This window comes from Kwoniella botswanensis, chromosome 1 (assembly GCF_036426115.1).
Source record: "Kwoniella botswanensis chromosome 1, complete sequence".
Classification (NCBI taxonomy): Eukaryota; Fungi; Basidiomycota; class Tremellomycetes; order Tremellales; family Cryptococcaceae; genus Kwoniella; species Kwoniella botswanensis.
The window spans coordinates 8,195,099-8,212,985 of NC_088599.1; the positions used below are offsets into that span (position 1 = coordinate 8,195,099).

At 44.6% G+C, this 17,887-nt stretch overlaps 5 protein-coding genes across 5 annotated transcripts; 2 read left to right on the forward strand and 3 right to left on the reverse strand.

Moving 5' to 3' along the window:
* Positions 1-1,805: 1,805 nt before the first annotated feature.
* On the forward strand, positions 1,806-2,793 carry L199_003081 (uncharacterized protein; the record flags this gene model as incomplete). Its single annotated transcript, XM_064888818.1, has 2 exons — positions 1,806-1,935; positions 2,006-2,793. 2 exons carry the CDS (start codon positions 1,806-1,808, stop codon positions 2,791-2,793), a joined length of 918 nt encoding a protein of 305 aa, XP_064744890.1.
* Positions 2,794-5,712: 2,919 nt separating this feature from the next.
* Positions 5,713-7,524, reverse strand: L199_003083 (uncharacterized protein; the record flags this gene model as incomplete). Its single annotated transcript, XM_064888819.1, has 10 exons — positions 5,713-5,892; positions 5,945-6,052; positions 6,140-6,182; positions 6,250-6,329; positions 6,415-6,543; positions 6,671-7,024; positions 7,115-7,150; positions 7,219-7,241; positions 7,312-7,339; positions 7,435-7,524. 10 exons carry the CDS (start codon positions 7,522-7,524, stop codon positions 5,713-5,715), a joined length of 1,071 nt encoding a protein of 356 aa, XP_064744891.1.
* Positions 7,525-7,877: 353 nt separating this feature from the next.
* On the reverse strand, positions 7,878-10,762 carry L199_003084 (uncharacterized protein; the record flags this gene model as incomplete). The annotated part of the gene is made up of 11 exons (XM_064888820.1): positions 7,878-8,019; positions 8,081-8,222; positions 8,295-8,427; positions 8,493-8,577; positions 8,636-8,925; positions 9,007-9,132; positions 9,194-9,349; positions 9,408-9,685; positions 9,736-9,833; positions 9,907-10,278; positions 10,362-10,762. 11 exons carry the CDS (start codon positions 10,760-10,762, stop codon positions 7,878-7,880), a joined length of 2,223 nt encoding a protein of 740 aa, XP_064744892.1.
* Positions 10,763-11,778: 1,016 nt separating this feature from the next.
* L199_003085 (sorting nexin-4) lies at positions 11,779-13,910 on the forward strand (the record flags this gene model as incomplete). The annotated part of the gene is made up of 9 exons (XM_064888821.1): positions 11,779-12,120; positions 12,213-12,348; positions 12,415-12,469; positions 12,568-12,655; positions 12,752-12,962; positions 13,044-13,174; positions 13,245-13,544; positions 13,628-13,801; positions 13,872-13,910. The coding sequence occupies 9 exons, from the start codon at positions 11,779-11,781 to the stop codon at positions 13,908-13,910; spliced, it is 1,476 nt and encodes a 491-aa protein (XP_064744893.1).
* Positions 13,911-14,334: 424 nt separating this feature from the next.
* On the reverse strand, positions 14,335-17,656 carry L199_003086 (uncharacterized protein; the record flags this gene model as incomplete). Its single annotated transcript, XM_064888822.1, has 13 exons — positions 14,335-14,615; positions 14,685-14,772; positions 14,826-15,006; positions 15,072-15,151; positions 15,217-15,315; positions 15,379-15,445; positions 15,496-15,709; positions 15,770-15,959; positions 16,018-16,145; positions 16,197-16,309; positions 16,372-16,524; positions 16,596-16,884; positions 16,969-17,656. 13 exons carry the CDS (start codon positions 17,654-17,656, stop codon positions 14,335-14,337), a joined length of 2,571 nt encoding a protein of 856 aa, XP_064744894.1.
* Positions 17,657-17,887: the final 231 nt, after the last annotated feature.

Sequence of the window (17,887 nt, forward strand, 5' to 3'; positions counted from 1 at the left end):
TTTGAAGGGTGAACAGGCTTTCTGTTACAGTTCAGTTCATATTTGATATGTGAAGGAACGAAGAGATGCAAACCACATATGAATTTGTGGAGTCTGAACTGATCTCCTAACTCGAAATTTCGTATTCCGAGAAAATCGCTGAGCGCCTAGCTTCAGTCATAACCCCATATTTTTTTATTTCCCGTCATTTTCATCGTGGTTATACTCCTACGCCGATCTTCTTCCACTCGCCTGCCCTAGACTTTATTTACTATATCCGTTCGGATGACAATATATGAATTTAGTAGTCTTTGTATCTTCGGCCGGCTTTTGGACATGGATGATACTATGATATGTGGAGTTAATACCCCTCCCATTCACTTGGACCATAAACCCTTGGATCCACTCAGCTCATAGGCCCACAGGCCCATAGATCCAAAGTTTATCTCGATGTCTTACATATCTATATCCGAAATCGTCAAGAGCCAGAACAATACCGCCGGTTTCGTCTCTATCAATCGATGGCAGATATCTACACAGTACAACAGCTGGGTAGGGCTGGAATCTGACCCAGCTCCAAGGATCTGATGAAATTCAAGTAGGGTAAAATAACCTTTATTGAATATGATTCGGATTTACTCTAGCACTTCTGATAAGTCCAGACTCTTCTCTTCGATTAGATAAAAAACGAGGACACGCCAAGCCCAAAAGGGAAGTATTTCGGGGTGGAAAAATCGTGATAAAAACGTGGAACGGTGATCAGGCCCAAAATATGGCATCTAGAAAAAGGGGTGAATTACTCCGCAGGACTACACTGCGGTTTGGCGCAGCATGGTATCGGGACGCGTCAGATCAGAACCACAAGCTCAGAAGCAACGTTCGATGATCGATTGGAAGGAAGGGATGTTTGATATTTCACATACTGTATCTATTTTCAGTTCGACATGGTATTATTTGTGTAGTTTAGGTGAATACATGGAACATGCATAGCCTCCATCACAGACCATCACCTGAACTGTATGGAGACATAACGGTTTGGACTGTCGTGGTTGTAGTTGAATGAAATACTCTGTACGAGATATTCGAAACATCACTAAACCCCCTGGATTCATCGATTTATCCTTAACTCTAATTGTGATCCCTATTGTGATTACCCTGTGTTTGGGTTTATTGTTGTTACTCCGCAGTGTTTGGTGTGCACGCGTAGAGCGAGATCCGATTACAGCACAATCGACTACGGTGGTGTAGCGGCGAGGCGCATGGTCCGGTTTTGGGGTCGGATGGATAATATAAATTACTCTTCCTCTTCTTCTTCTCTTCTTCTTTCTTCTTTCCTTTCATCAACTGACCACTCACCTCAAAAATCTTCTCTTTACGTTTCTCGTAGGCCTTCTTCCGAAAACCGACGATCCCGACAACTTTGACAATCAAGTCAACACGCTCTTTCAGCACCCACAACCCCAGCTAAACGACCTCGTCTCGACGATCCTTTCGGTCTTTACACCACAATCAATCGATCAACGAATTCTGGAACTTCCGTGAAGTAATCCGGTACCAATAACCAACCCTCGAAATCGATCTTACCACGACCTCGAAAAAAAACTGGAAATCAGAAAAAAGGTGATCATTACCACGACCTTCAATCAAGAAAAAGGTATATATAACTGCAACCTCTTACACGAGGTAAGCATCTGTTCCTTCTCCCACAAAACACATTCTCTCTTGACGAGTCTATCATATAAATACAAAAGAGCCGAGCTCACTCAATCATTCCATCGACGAATTATCAATAGATTTTCACGTTCTCTTACATCAATCGAATAAAGATGCACTCATTCACCACCGTCGCTACTTTCGCTCTCGTCGCTTCAGCTTCGATCGTCTCTGCTGCTCCTATCGCCTGCAGAGGTAAACCCGACAACTACGTCGATGGTTACCTCGAGGACTACGACACTTGTGAGTTTCCTTTTTTTAGCTTCCTTTTCAACTCTCACATTGAGCTAATAATACCTTGACCTTCTTATAGACCACGCCAGATACATCGCTTTGGACTGTCACTCTCAACACAACAGTACCTTCTTCGATGACTGCTGTCACCCTCTTCTCGCCAACGAGACCCTCGCTGACAGCAGGCAATCGTACTGTACTCCCAACACCACCACTTTGGCCGAAGTCACCTCTACCATCGTAGCTTCCAACGCCACTGCTACTGCCACCGGTGCCGTTGAGGCCACCACCACCGCTTCGGCCGATATCGATGCTGCTTCTGAATACTCCGCTGCCGCCACTTCCACCTCTGCCGCCGAGTCTTCCGACGCTTCCCTCGCTGCCGTTGCCGAGTACGCTCACAACACCAAGCAACACTCTTCCTCAGCCACTGCCACTTCCTCTTCATCTACCGAGGAAGCTTGGACCGCTGAAGCCACTTCGACCTCTACTTCATCTGCTGCTGCCGAAGCTACCTCATCCGCTTCTTCCAGCTCAGGTTCGTCCGACGTCATGACCGGTGGATACGCTACTTACTTCTACCAAGGCGGTAATGCCGGTGCTTGTGGTACTGTCCACTCCGACTCTGACAAGGTGATTGCTATCGACACCAACGGATGGTGGCAAGACACCTCTTCAGCCTCACCATACTGCGGTAAATACATCACCATCACCAACACCAACAATGGCAAGTCCGTCACCGCCATGGTCGCCGATGCCTGCCCCACCTGTGTTTCCGACAACTCCCTCGATCTTTCCGTTGGGGCGTTCACTGCTATCGCTGATGAGAGCGACGGTCAAGTCCCAATCACTTGGGTCTGGGCTTAAGCAATTCTGACACCTTGATGGCGAAAAGAATGGAAAACAAACAAAGAAAAACCCCGTGTTTCCATATATATACTTTCATTCTTCATTTTTTGGTCTTTTTTAGTGTATACCTCTTTTTAGAACATCATATATCATCTAGAAATCTTAACGAAACGGAAAAACCCTGCCATCAGAACTACCTCTTTCATTCTCTTCTTCTTTATCTAAACATCTTTATGATAAGGACCGTTGATCGGTCTTCTTTTGTAGTTGATTGGCCCTCGATGGCTGGGTGCCACTTTGGACTGGTTTCATCGTGGTATTCGACTTTGAAGGTCAGTCGGTCTTCACAAGTAGTATAGATGGTCTTTTCTTCCCATGCCGTGCATAAGGAGAGGATTTGATAGGACCAAGAGATGATTGGGAATGTCATGCATTGGAGCTAGTCTCCTTTAACGAAATTTACCATTGCTGCTGCAAGTTGCAAGTCGCAAGTTGCCAGTGAAAAGCAAAAGATGATAGGGACTGATCCGTCTGACTCATCAGCGATGCGTCCTGTCCCACCGACGCTGACCGCTAACCGCTTTCCCGATTGTTGACATCTGAGTCCGTTTTCGTTTCAGTCCTTATAACTGTACTCATGTCGTCTTGCATCGTACTGTACATATATAACCTAACCATCTGGCGACCACGACCTACACAGTAGGTGGGGCTAATGTTCATCATTTCGACGAGGTTACTTGTATCACTATCATCATTTCGACCAATTACTCGGACAGTTCAACCTCGACTTCTTTCCCCTCTATACTCACTTGGATATCTATCCTATTCGACCGACTTATCGTCGCCTGTCGTACGCAGAAGGCTTATACTACCTTATACGAAACCCCAGAAGATCAACAAGAAGCTCTGGCAGGTCGTGACTCAACTTAGAATCACTGTGTTAGGTAGACCTGCAGTGATAGATCAGGAATCAAGAGGAATGTGAGTGAATTATATTGACTGGAACTTCACATCACTGACATCGGTATGGACCCTATATCATCAATGCTGATGTTGATATTGAGCATCTCCTCAAGGCCAAAAGTAGCTTATTATGCAGTAGCATCCGGACGTAAACCCGGTGTATATACCACATGGACCGAAGCTGAAGCTCAAGTAAAGGGATATGCAGGGTGAAGTCTGAATCTGTCTCACTCACTTAAACTGGATGATATACCTGATGATTTCAAGTTCAGAGCGAAATATAAGAAATTCCCAACTCAAGCTCAAGCAGAAGAATTCATATCTGGATCTGGTTCTTCTTCCATCAATTCATCTATATCATCCACTACGTCTAAAAACAACAAACCATATTCCAAACCCCCCACTTCCACATCCACTTCCAGTGGATTCAACACTCACCATCGCGCAGAATCACCTACGACTTATTGCCAACCTTCAGACCTCCCACAGGATTTGCAGGAGATAGCATCGAGGGGATATGAATTCACAAAAGATCATTATCTGATCGTACATACCGATGGGTCCGCTTTGGGTAACGGTCAGAAAGGAAGCAGAGCGGGTGCAGGGGTGTTCTGGGGTGGGTATGGTGAAGCGCTCAAGAAGTGGGTTGAGTTGTATCATGAAGGGTAGCATTATATGATGGAGCATTGACTGATTTGGACGTGTGTGATATAGGAATTATAGTGAGAGGGTGCCGGGCTTACCTCAGACGAATAACAGAGGAGAGCTCTTAGTGTGTTCATCCTCATTTCCAATTTGTCTTATCAATACATCAATGAGCACGAGCTGACAGTGTCATTGAACATATACTCGCTGGATTTATAGGCTGTCATCAGAGCTCTCGAGCAGTGTCCTTATCCGGATATACCATTAGAAATACGATGTGATTCTCAATATACGATATCCTGTGAGTTGAGTGAGAATACTCGGCAGTGATGTTTCTTTTTTTTTCATCACACATCACCGTTCCGCCCGACAATCGATTGATGATCTTTCCGTCGTATGCAGGCATGACAACCTGGTTACCCAAATGGCTCCGAAATGGCTTTACCACCTCTACCAACAGTCCCTACTCACGTCCCAAAGGCTCATCCTCAAAACAAATACCAAAACAGAAACGGATATCCAACGTAGATATGGTCAAGCATTTATTGGTGTTATTGAGGAGGAGAAGTGGAAATGGAAGAGTAAAATTCAAATATGTTCCGGCGCATAGTGGGATAGAAGGTAATGAGCGGGCTGATGTGGGTGCTTCCTCTCTCACATATCAGGGTAGAATGAGTGATATATTGATTTGTTGTGTAATGGGAATAGCAACTCGCTAAAATGGGTAGCTTGATGCCTGAATCGAACGATCCTGTTAAATGGTTAACACCAGAGGAGGAGGATGAACTGACGTCACATTTACTGAGAGGTACTACAAGTGTAGAAGGGGTAAAGCCAGTAACGGATATCGAAGTTGAGGTGAGTAGATGACAGTTCTCTTCTTGACCGAAGTTAGTCCCATTATCATTGTACCAATGCTGATGTCCTCTCTCCCATTTCATCTTGCTGTTTCACCCTTAGCTCGATGAAAACTGGTTGATGTCTCCGGAGGAATTGGAGAACTTCGAGAAAGATCTGATTGACGAATCCAATGAGGGGTGAGGGACTGAGAAATCACTTGAGCGAGAATTTGTCAGATCCTTCAGTAAATGTATTATATCGTATCAGTTAATTGTATTATCAATCTTATCAGCATCTATCGAGATATCTCTCATCTTGCATCTATTCTCAATAGCAATACCATGCATTGTTCGATACCAAATTGGGAAACTATGCTCTACTCTATGCTACCGCTACTCCTACAACAACATCAATTAGTCACTTTCCATCTACAACGCTTCCTCTCTTTTCTCCCATGATCACGACCATAAGATTAATGTCTACCGATGATCATCCTCTCCTCCTAGCCAACTCCTCAGGCGAAAGCACAATCTCTTTCCCACCTACCGTCCCCGTCCTCCCACTCACCCCGAAAGTGAGGGCATATCCCGGTGGTAACTCCGTACCAGGAGGAGGTAGTTCGAGTAAAGGCCATGAGATCGCACTGGGTTTCTGCAGTACGATATCGACCTGTAAAAATCCGTATAAGCATAAGTAATGTTTGAAATTTGGCCGAACCTACTTTAGTACCTAATATCCTAAATGTACTCGTCTCAGGATTGATTGGGCCATAGAGCTGTATAGTCTTTTCGACCCTTTTGTTAGATGGTAGATATAGGTCGAGATGTAACTATAATGTATCAGAGGCAAAAGTCAGCTTTTGAAGAAGAGCAAAAACATTCTCTATATCGAAGAATATGTATAAATGTAGACTTACCGATTGAGATTCAAATCTGACAATTGATTTCTCTTTATCCGCTCTATTCATGTATACATCAGTTCAAGTTGATCTTACTCATCGAATGAATCTTCAAGTTACCAACTTACCCTTTGGCAAAAGCAGATACATGAACTTGTAATGGTGTCTGATAATGATCCAATCTACAATCCACTTTTTCTTCTCTCGTCTGGTAAATATTCACCACACATGAGTATCGTCAGCTGGCATGGCATTGCTTGAAACCAGATTCTACAAATAGATGAATCACTCACCTCATCTTTCTTTGAACCTACAAACATATGTTTACCACTCTTACATCCCTCAATTTTCAGGAATTCTGAAAATTCTAGAACTCGTCTTTTACAGCATAGATAACCTTTTGAACCTTCGTGGAATATTGCCTGGAAAATCACCGAAAGTCAATCAGTGAGTTAGTATACACCAATGATGGATAAATAGGATGGTATGATATGATAGGGTAGATTTTCGCGTCTTTCGTCTTTTATCAGTGATAAGAAGACCACTCACCCCTTGAGGATGATACCTACATTCACCCTCTTTCCTACTTTCCACCTCATTCACATACTTGTACCCACATCCCAATCTCTTACATTGTGTTCCTTCCGTCACTTGTACACTCGGATCATCTTCTTCCTCTTCGACAATCTTCTGTGCAGGAGCAGGTACAGAGGAAGTTGATGATACCGCCGGTGCAGGCGCCGGGCCAGGTGTATCTGACTTTGTAGTGAGTTTGGAGAAACCGTAAGTCTCTACTCCGTCCGAAGAGATGGTAGGTTCGTCCAAAGAGGATGTTGGCGGTTGAGTAGGTTTAGGAGCGGGAGCAGGAGTAGGGGATGCAGAGTGTTTGCCTTTTGTACATGTCTGTCGTAGGTCATATACGTGATCAGCCTCATCAGGGATGATATGAGAGTGGGCTTAGGAGGGAGGGAGGGAAGGTGTGATGAGACGTACGGGTAAAGCCATGAACTGATCGAATTCCAATACGGGCTATGTATACAAAGGAGTTAGCATTTGAATCCCATCGCATGTGATCATTTGTCGTATGTCGGACATACCTTGTTTACTTCGGCACAGCAGGCTGAAGAGCATTTACATAGTCAGCGACTATATCACATACCGCCATCGAATCAAGGTGGATCATAGCTTACACCATGACTTCAACCCTTCATGAAATACCTATGATACAACACCGCAAAACAAAAATCAGATTCGAGCTCAGGAGTAATCTACCATACGAGGATCTGTGATAGCCCTGGTGAAAATCCACTTACAGGCCCACCAGGGTGATAACTACAACTTCCCTCCTCGTTATTCGACTCGTCAAATTCCTTCTGACAACCTTTATTCGCACACCTTGGCATGTTATTTCCCGGTCCACTTGAAGTCGCTGTGATGTGGTAGGGGTGTGAGCTTGATTGGACTATAGACAGATCACTTATATATATGATAACAGTAGCCCATCTCACATCTACACGGTTCATCATGACATGTTGAGCTGACTGGAAATATCTAGAAATATACCACGTGTCACCGTGCTTCGGTCATTGTCCGAAGACTCATTGTAGTATCATGTTACTTGTATCTTTCTACTGAATGTACTGACTGTATCGTGCAATGCAAAAGAACAGTGTACACACAATATATCAGATGCAATTGACGAGGTGACTAAGTTGAGTTGAACTAAGATACTACAATGACTATTACACTTGAAATTTTACAGAACCATACCTTCTTCCTCCTCTTCATCTTGGTCATCTTCCACTTTCATTCCATCCCCGTCTTCATCCCTTCCTATAATTCCATTATCTTCGATGTTGATCGATTCATCAAAGTTGAATGGAGGCTGCCATATACGTCTATGCCCATCACACTCCCCAATCAGCTTTGAGATATGAATCCGATCATGATCTCACTCACATCGTATGATCGTCACTACAACTAGCGAATATCCTTCTCGCAGCTACAGGATTCCACGCCACAGCGTTCACCACTTTCTCATGACCGGAAAGCACCTCGATCGGATTAGGTGCAGTCCCCTGCCAGACGTACACGTGTCCATCTACAGGTGCACAAACAAAACAATCAACCACTGCTTTCCGTCGCGGTATGTAAGGAAGCTAAGTTCACTCACCCTCACTTCCAGATAAGACGAAACGATCTTTGGGTGCACCGAAAGCGCTTCTTATCAAATATCGACCCTGTACGTGTCCGCTGTGTTTTCGGATATACCTGAACCCAGGATCTATCGACCATACTTGGATTTCCTGTCCAAGCCAAATTATCCGTTGAGTACATGCTGAACTTGACCATTCGTTTCACTTCAACTTACATCAGGTGTACAGCTAACGATGACTCTCCTTCCGTCACTTGATAGTCTGATACTTGTAGTTTCACACCTTAGATCTTGCGAGGAACTATACAACCAGACTATCAATTCACGTTGTCCGATACGGAAGCTTGTATCATACTTACTCGATAATATTATGATCCGCTATCCTGATCATCATCAGGGAATGTTCCATCGTAGCATAATGGAACGGTACCATCGGTCCTCCATTAGGGCCGATAGCAGTTGTGGACTCAATTATCTCTGATTCCTCTGAAGGACGAGATGACATTGATTGTCTTAGCTTGTCGTTATGGGAGACTCGTTTGAGCAGAGTCGTGATGGCTATGATCCGCTTCCCATCAGGTGTGATGACGAAATCGTTTAGTTGCCTATCCTTTGTAGACCACTGGCGTAGTAGATTACCAGTCGGGCTCTGGACGAAGTTTCGTATCAGTCAAGAGGCCGCCTCACCCAAATCAATACTTGGTTGGTCGAAAGAAATTCTCGCACTCACGTAAAATGCAACTTTACAATCCATCGAAGCTACCACAAATTCTGATCCATCAGGTAACCACTGGATTGCACTGATCGTATCAGTATGCTGAGATCCAGATGATGATTTGGGTTGTAGTTCTCCGGTCTGAAATAAGGACATTGACTGTCAGCTGTATTTCCCAATCATCTCTAACAGCCTGACCTACCTTGACATCCCAGACATATATATTCTTATCGGCACCAGTCACCAGCGTCTTCCCATCGGGCGACCAAGCCATCGCATCTACCGAATCCGTATGTTCTTTCAGATGCTGGAACGGTACGATCCCATACTGGGATCCTCCACTTTCTTTTGATGTGATCTGAACAACAACCACATATGTAAGCTTCATTGGAGGAAATCATGCTATTTTAGCTCACCTTCAACTGCCAGATCACAACTGTCTTGTCCTTTCCTGAACTGGCCAAGTACATCCCATCGGGACTCCATTCAATCCTCCATACTTCGTCTGAGTGATCTGCCAGGACATGCGTAGTGACAGATGGGAACGCCCCGCTCTCACACTTGTGATCGGTATATAGCGATGTTGATTCGGGTTCTTCGTGATAGAGACAAGACAGTTGTTGATGTCGCCTCGCTTGATCAAATAAGGTAGCAAGTCGACGGGAAGGCATCATTATCTGCGGCGAGATGAAGGCTGCGATAAAGTCAGCTAGCTATCTGATTTGGAGGGAAAAAAGAGCTAACCTTGTAGATGTTCCAACAGTTGTCTACGAGATGTCCCCTGCGCACCGTCCCACACAGCTCGTTCATATAGATCATCTTTATCAAGACACATCATGAATCTGTATCAGAATACTCACATCAGCTCAAAGTGCCTTGGAAACTCAGGTTTACAAAAGCTGATAGAGCACGTACCCCGATAAAGTATGCAGAACCTCTTGGTCTTTCGCTACTTTATTCAATTCACCTCTCAAAACACCCAAAGCCTTTTTCTGTTGACCTATCTCTAGATATTCGAGATATTTCTGTTGAGAAATCAAGAACTTCATCTGATCTGAGATACTGTTGGTTCCCTTGATCTTGGGTATCTTACCCGATGCGATACTACTGCTTGACGATCCAGCTTCTGGTTCTGCTTCTTGCGATGGTGTTATGGGTATACCTAGTTCAGGTAATAGACCTAAGGCTTCTGACCACCTTCCACCAAGTATTGCAGATTGGAAATCGTTGGCCTGGGTCGTGGACAGATTATACCCCGATTCCAGTTCTAAAACATCTGCTGATTGACTAGTCACATGAAAAGCGAATACGCATCATCAATTGAGCAACAGACATGAGTAGACTGAATTTGATCTTAAAAGAGGACTTACTGATATCCTATATCTCTCAACCCCTGTAAAATCAACCTAACCGCTTCTTCCCTTTCGACCGGCATCCTTTTGACCCCTCCCACACCAGGTCTCTGGATCATCTTCCTACTTATTGATCTAGCTTCATGGTGACTCAGTCCATCTTGCGCTTCTTCCAGCTCATCATCCGTACTTTCCTTCCCATCTTCAGTCATGATCGTGTCATGTTGGTCCTGCCAATTCCGGTCATCTTCATACATTAGATTACCCGGTGGTTGAACATGCTGTATAGAACTAAGGACATGAGGGGGTAATGAACCTGGTCCGACCGATGATGAAGCATGGCCATTAGAGGGACCGGGTTCAGAATCATGTGATATGCCGTTAGTGGGACTAGAGCCGTTATGTAGTGGATGACCCATATTGCTGTGATTCATATGTTGGTTGGGTGAGGATGGTTTGATGCGTTGTCTGGGTCGAGATTCCTCCTCTTCTGAGGGTGAGCGGGGTCGGGTGATACCTCTCTGCATGGGTGATATCAGCTTGGCAGTGGTTGAGAATGATAACGTAGAAAGTGTACGTGTGGTTTGTACTTATATGTAAGGTGAAGGTAGAAAGGTAGAATGGAAAAGCGAGATAGATTCATACTCACATTCAAGGTTGCAACACTGATACTAACACTACCACTATTTCCGACGGGCGTCTGTGCAGGTTCTATCCCTGCGATGTTACTACTGTTACTGTGATTGACTAAAGATTGGTCGGTGGCAATTACTGCAGAAGGTAAAACACCAGACGTGACTTGTCCCTCCTCTATTGATGGAGTGATGAGTACCTTGGTGGATGATTGGTCGTTGGGTGGTGTTGGTCTAGGGGGAGGAGGTGACAGGTTGACTGATTTGTAAAAGGTGCACAAGAGGGACGTTTCGTTGGACCCTCTTATCCGTTCCGAATGCAAGACGAAGGGGAGGTAATTGGAGTAGACGACTATGCGGTGAATATGGAGCAATGCAATATGCAATGATATGCGATGAGATATCTATATGAGATGGTCGGGTTGCTATATGGTGTTATGCTACTGCTGATCTGGGTTGTTATCTTGCTATATTCACTGGTCGTAGATGGTGAGTCAGTGTGCGTAAATCACGAGCAGCAGTGTGTTCGGGTACTCTTGAGTGTAGTGTGGTGATGGATGGGATGTGGGATGACGATAAGCGGGTCTATGACGGGTCAGATGTCGTGATTTGTATATATCTTCACCCCACTTTACCATCCCATCCACCGCATCCACAATACAATGACCATTCAACCGGTAACTTAAGGTGAACTCCATGAGCTCAGCATCATCCAACGCATCATCCGTGCTCTGGAACAACAGCGCATATAATCGACACTCCCATACACAGACCATATATTCACTGACGCCTATCCAAGCACAATGTCATCCCAACCAATCGACGAAGACGGCTTCCACTCTATCGCATGGGACGATGCCCCGCCCTCTCGAGCCGTCCTCTCACCTTCATCGCCATTCGACGAAGACGTCGGAGAAGGGTTCGAAACGATCTCTCAACCCACTTCTGAGTCTCAGGATGGCGGAGCAGGAGCGGCCAGTACGTCCACGGCGACGGTCACGGGCAGTAGAAGAGACAGACAGGGGTCCGTAGAGGTTGATCCGGGGGAATGGAATGGTAGATGGATGAGTATAGAGGTTAGAGAACCGGTGAAAGAACATGAAGGAAGTAAGGATATGTATGTGTCATATGCTGTCAAAACTCAGGTGAGTTCACGTCATACTATCTTCTAACCCGACTGGCCAAGTTACATGAGTTAAGATTTAGCCGTTGACTTGATCATATATCCTGAATATAGACGAACCTTTCCACCTTCCCGAATAAGCTAGTCGTGGTGAGAAGGCGATTCCAAGATTTCGAATTCCTAAGAGAACATCTGGTGAAGAACTTTCCAGCTTGTGTGGTCCCACCTATTCCAGACAAACATCGTTTAGGTGAGCATCAATCAGCCGTCATACTACCTGCCTCTGGCAGAAAGCTGATCAAGCGAGTGTATCTAGAATATATCAAGGGGGATCGGTTTGGACCAGAATTCATCGAGAGGAGACGATTAGAGTGAGTATTCCAGTCATCGATAAGAAGACACATATATCTATCTCTTACTACACTACGGAACTGTATCGAATCGATAAGCTGACCTATCGGAATCACAGTCTCCAACGCTTCGCCGATCGAATAGCCAGACACCCAACGTTACAGCGAAGTCAGCTAGTCAATGATTTCTTACAAAGCACAGAATGGGTGCGTTGTCCGACGCACTTCTGATCTAACTGTCTTGTTCCCACGCGGAAATTTCATACGATAACCAATGCTAAGTCAACTTCCTTGTCGTAATAGACCGTCGCGAAACACCATCACATCTCCCATCCCCCTCCAGAATCACATATATCCCTGATGGATTCCCTATCCGATAAATTTATCAACGCATTTTCCAATGTGCGTAAACCCGATGGAAGGTTTGTCGAGATGCTAGAAGATCTGGAAAGATTTGAGGAGGGCTTGGTATCTGTCGAGCGACTCGTCGGGAGAGGTAAAACCAGGGTTGATGGTGGGTTACATTTGATTCCCTCCTATTAGCTCTGTATCGAGATCAAAGGGGATAGCTAAGAATGGAAGTGTTTGATTATAGACTTGTCAACGGATTATCAAGATATGGCAGCTGCGTATCAAGGTTTAGGATACCTCGAATCAGGTATAACAGAACCGTTAAATAGGTTCGCAGAGAAGATGTTGGATTTTTCAGCTTTGTTGAAACATATGGTGAGTAGTGTCCACTCATCTAAGGTAGAATCTCCCAAGATGACGATATTCAATGTTTGCTTTCGGACAGAACCAATCGACTGTCGAACCATTTTTGATCCAATCGCATTCGCTGTTAGCATATGCCAACTCCCATCGGAACGTTATCAAACTTCGTGATCAGAAACAACTCGATTTCGAAGAACTTTCAGCTTACTTATCCGCCGTCGTATCTGAAAGAGACAGATTGGCAGCTTTGAATTCTGGTCATTCGGCTGCTCCCGTTGGATTGGGTACCTACCTCAGAGATCAGGTGGATAAGCTTAGAGGAACCGATGATATACATACGAGGAGGGAGAGGATAAGGAAATTGGATGGAAGGATCAAAGAGGTGAGTACAACGTTTGTAGATATCAATGGACGGAAAAATGACAATTCCCATTTGCTAATATGCCTACCCCTCCCTAATTCCAGTTGCAAGACGCAGTGACCACAGCGCATGAAACGTCAACTGCATTCTCTGATGAAGTTCTGAAAGAGCACAAGGTATTTGAACTATCCAAGAAAGAAGAGATGAAAGAGATTTTGCAGACTTATGCAGACGGTCAGGTAGAGATGTTACAGCGTGCAATGGATGATTGGGATAGGGTGGGTTCTCACCACAGTTAACAAAATGTAGGGAAATCCAGAGAGAGAGCTGATCTGTTGTTTGTTGCAGGTCATCCCTCTTTTACAGAGAATAAGAGTTGATGTATAGGTGAATTGACTTTTCGTATTAGTCTACTTACTCTTGTTGGTACGGTCAACGAATCCATGGAAATATGAGTTGACGTTGATGTTGACATTGATGTTGGTTGTATATAATGATATGTATATAACTTGTAGAGTTAGTGTTTTACCATGAATACTTATGGGAATGAAAAGATTCATGTGATCAGATCGTTTGTCTTTGATCTCGAAATTTTTTACCACGGTTTGATTGTGCATGTCTTTGAGACCCTCAATATCGTCAATTCACATGACAATCTACCTCAACCTACTTTGGGATAAACACAAGTGTCTGGCTGAGAGAGTGTTTGATATACGATATATTCCTATGTAACAATGCATATCATATAATATAACCGATCATACATACAACTTGTCTGACTATAATGTACCATATATCCACTGTCCAATCATTATTCGAATGACTGTGCAGCTACAGGAGGTATAACCGATGATGGTTCACTTCCATTGACATCCCCACTCCCGTTCTCATTCCCGTCGACATTCTGACTCCTATTCCCATTCCCATTCCCGATAACATGCACTTCCACGTCCAGTTCCATCCCTGCTTGCTCATCCCCATGCCCATTTTGTAAAGGTGCGGGTCTCTCAATTTCGGGTAATTTGGAAGCCACAAATTCCTTTATATTCGGTAATACCTCCACAAGCACATCAACCACTTTCGTAGCTTTATCTATACGTCACCCAGAGTCGAAATCAGCGATCCTGGTGCCACTCCGGGTCATTATCGAGTTTGACTTACCAGACTTATGCACTTGTCCTCCTAACCTCTTTTGTATCCTCTCATCTTCCAATACCGGATGTTCAGAAGGAACGTAAATTCGATTAGACTATATATTCACACGTAGTCAGCTAGTTTCTTGACCCTCAACTCGGAACTCACCTTTCTAAACCACGATCTCTTCACTTCATCATTCGGATCAGGTCTGACCAACGAATGTAATCCCGCCACTTGAATCACAGCTTTCACCTTGTTCTCTACTTCTCGATGGTTTACCAGGTCCATGATTGTCTTACAACCCGTTCCATGTCCTATCAGAACGATATTCTCCGCTTCCGATAACCTACAAGCAAAAGAATAAAGAATCAGCCTCGTGGAATCTATCCGCGATTAAGGGAGAGCTCTCACTCGATATAGTTATCCCATATATACCGGATCAACTGCGCTTCTAACGGTGTACCACTCTTACTAACCATCTTCGGTTGATCCTAATCTCCTTGATAGATTAGCGAAGCATACAAGAATGTCGAATCCCAAGAGTAGAACAACTTACGGGAGCAAAATGTGTAGGTAACTGTTTCAACACATTCACGTCGATCAAATTATACCCTTCTTTCTTCACCCAATCCACAATCGCATCACTCGTATTGATCTAAGCGGGACATCGTGAGCGGTGTTATTTCTGATCGACATGAGATGAGATGTTTTGACTCACTAAATAACTATTCGCCATATGCACGTTCGTCGTTGATACACCATCGGTCTCAACTCGTAAATTACCACTATCAAAAATCTTAGCTACGATTCAACTCGTAGACAGGGCGTAACTCACAAGTCATGCACGAAAAGTACCAGAACTCCTCTCGGACCCATCTCATACACATTCTCACTGCAGAGGACTTGTCCCCCAAAGGACGCTTCCAGCTCTTCGCTCGCTAAAGGTATTTGGAACAATTGATGTTTCTCGTACATATGCCATGCTCGATGCAGTTTCAGCAAATCAGGAATACTGGTAATAGGTGATGATCCATCTTCAAGCGCAGTGACTGTCGGTACTCATCAGCAAAACTTGGAAGTACAGATCATCCGGATTAGAAGAAACGTACCCTCTGGTGGTTCACAAGCCTTCACATCTATACTCTTCCAATATTTCGACTGTACCTTGGCACACTGGTATATCACCTCCGTAGCGACCTCGGACGCCTGATGCGCATCGAGCTCAGCAGGTGTTTCACCGAGAAGTACCTGCGCTACTGCTAATGCCGAATCGGAAATAGCTTTGAGGTTATAACCGCCCTACGAACGTACATCAATCAGTCTGCTCGATCGAAACATCAGTTCACCAGTCACTCACCTCCAATGCTACTACTAACTTTCCTCCGGCCAATGCACTTAACATATGCGTCATATGACCATAAGCTGCTGGTGTAACGTGACATTCTCCCAGACGATCTCCATCAGCAGCGTCGAACCCAGCGGAGACTACAGACAAGTCAGTTTGTCCTCCTAAATGGAATTATAGATTCAGCTTACTGATGACAAGATCAGGTGCAAACTCATATGCTATAGGCATTACTATACGCTGAAAAGCGTATATGTAATCTGCATCACCGAAACCAGGTCCAGGCCAAGGTATATTGACGGATCTACAATGATCAAACCAAATTAACGGGTTGAGCACAAGAAGCCAATGATAAACTTTGCTCACTTTCCTTCTCCAGCACCAGTTCCAACCATATCTAAAGCGCCGAAATCGCTCGTAGGGTAGAACCTCCCTCCATCATGCCGATGTAAAGAGATATAAAGTACATCGGGATCGTCCCAAAAAGCTCGTTGAGTGCCATTCCCATGATGTACATCCCTATCGACCAATGAAACACACACACACTCAGTATATATTCAATTTCGGCTTGTGGAATTGATGAAACTTACCAATCTAGAATCAAAACTTTCTTCGCCAGACCTCTCCTTTGTACCTCTCTGGTAGCTACAGCGACATTATTGAAGAAGCAGAAACCCATATGTTCGTCTGGTTCAGCATGATGTCCTGGTGGTCTGACTATCGCAAAGGCATTTCTGACTTGTTTCTGGCATACCGATATACAAGCCTGTATCACCCCACCACATGATAATCTCGCGCAATGGGCGGTTTCTCTACAGACGTATAGAGAGAGTTGTTCATAGTATTGTTTGGAATCTTGGATATACTCATCCGTGAGGTCTATTATACAAGGATAAGGCTAATTGATCAGCTATTTTACAACCGACACACCCGAGCTTATAGTTGATAGGGTGACAAGCTCACCCTCAGTACCTTGTACTTTCAACCATAAATCTTCTCCATGAACCAACATAACCTGATCCATCGTGACTTCACCAAATTCTAACCTTTTCATCCGTTTGATCAAACCCTGTTCGGCCAATCTGGAAAAAATCCTCTTGATTCTCATAGGTTCTTCGGGATGTCCCGGACCATTTTCCACCACACTTTCCGCTGTGGGTACATACCCTTCTTGACAATGCAGCATCATCATGGGATTGTAGATGTATCCTGTTCTGTAGATTTTCGGTCGTTCGATGATTTGTACGTTGGGTTTAGATTGGGGGAAGAGGTCGGAAGGGGCACCGGTGATGGGAGGAAGGTGTGCATGGGAAGGTCCAGCTTGAGGGGTGGGCAGTTCACCATTGGTAGGTGCTGCTGAAGTGATAGTTTGAGGGTGGGGAAGATGAAGAGGAAGAGCAGAGTTGTGGTCGGTTGAGATGGTGGATTCGATAGTTGTGGTGGTAGTGGTTTGCTCAACTATCACTGTTTTAGCTGCTTCACTTGACGGGCCAGCAGCAGGGAATTGAGGTACAGAGTCCAATTCCATAGCTTGATCTTGAGACGGAGGTTCCTGAGTGTTATCACCATTGACACTTGATGCGGCGGCTTGTCCTTCTCCTTCTCGGACAGGTATGGAAGTATCAACTTCCATGTGATTTGGGTCGGACATAACGCCTGTACAATGAGGATAAGGGTTAAATTCTCATACATCAGACGGAGAAGAAGTTGTTGAGCTCACCGCACTTGTTTGTTGTGAGGATCCCTCGGTCAACCTGAAGAAGGCGAAAGGATCAAAGGATTCCACAAAGGAAGGAAGGCAAAGGCGTTGATGTTAAGAAAGGGATGTCCAAGCGGTCGAGGATCGAGTAGGGGTTTCTAGATGATCTCTGAGCTAGCTGAA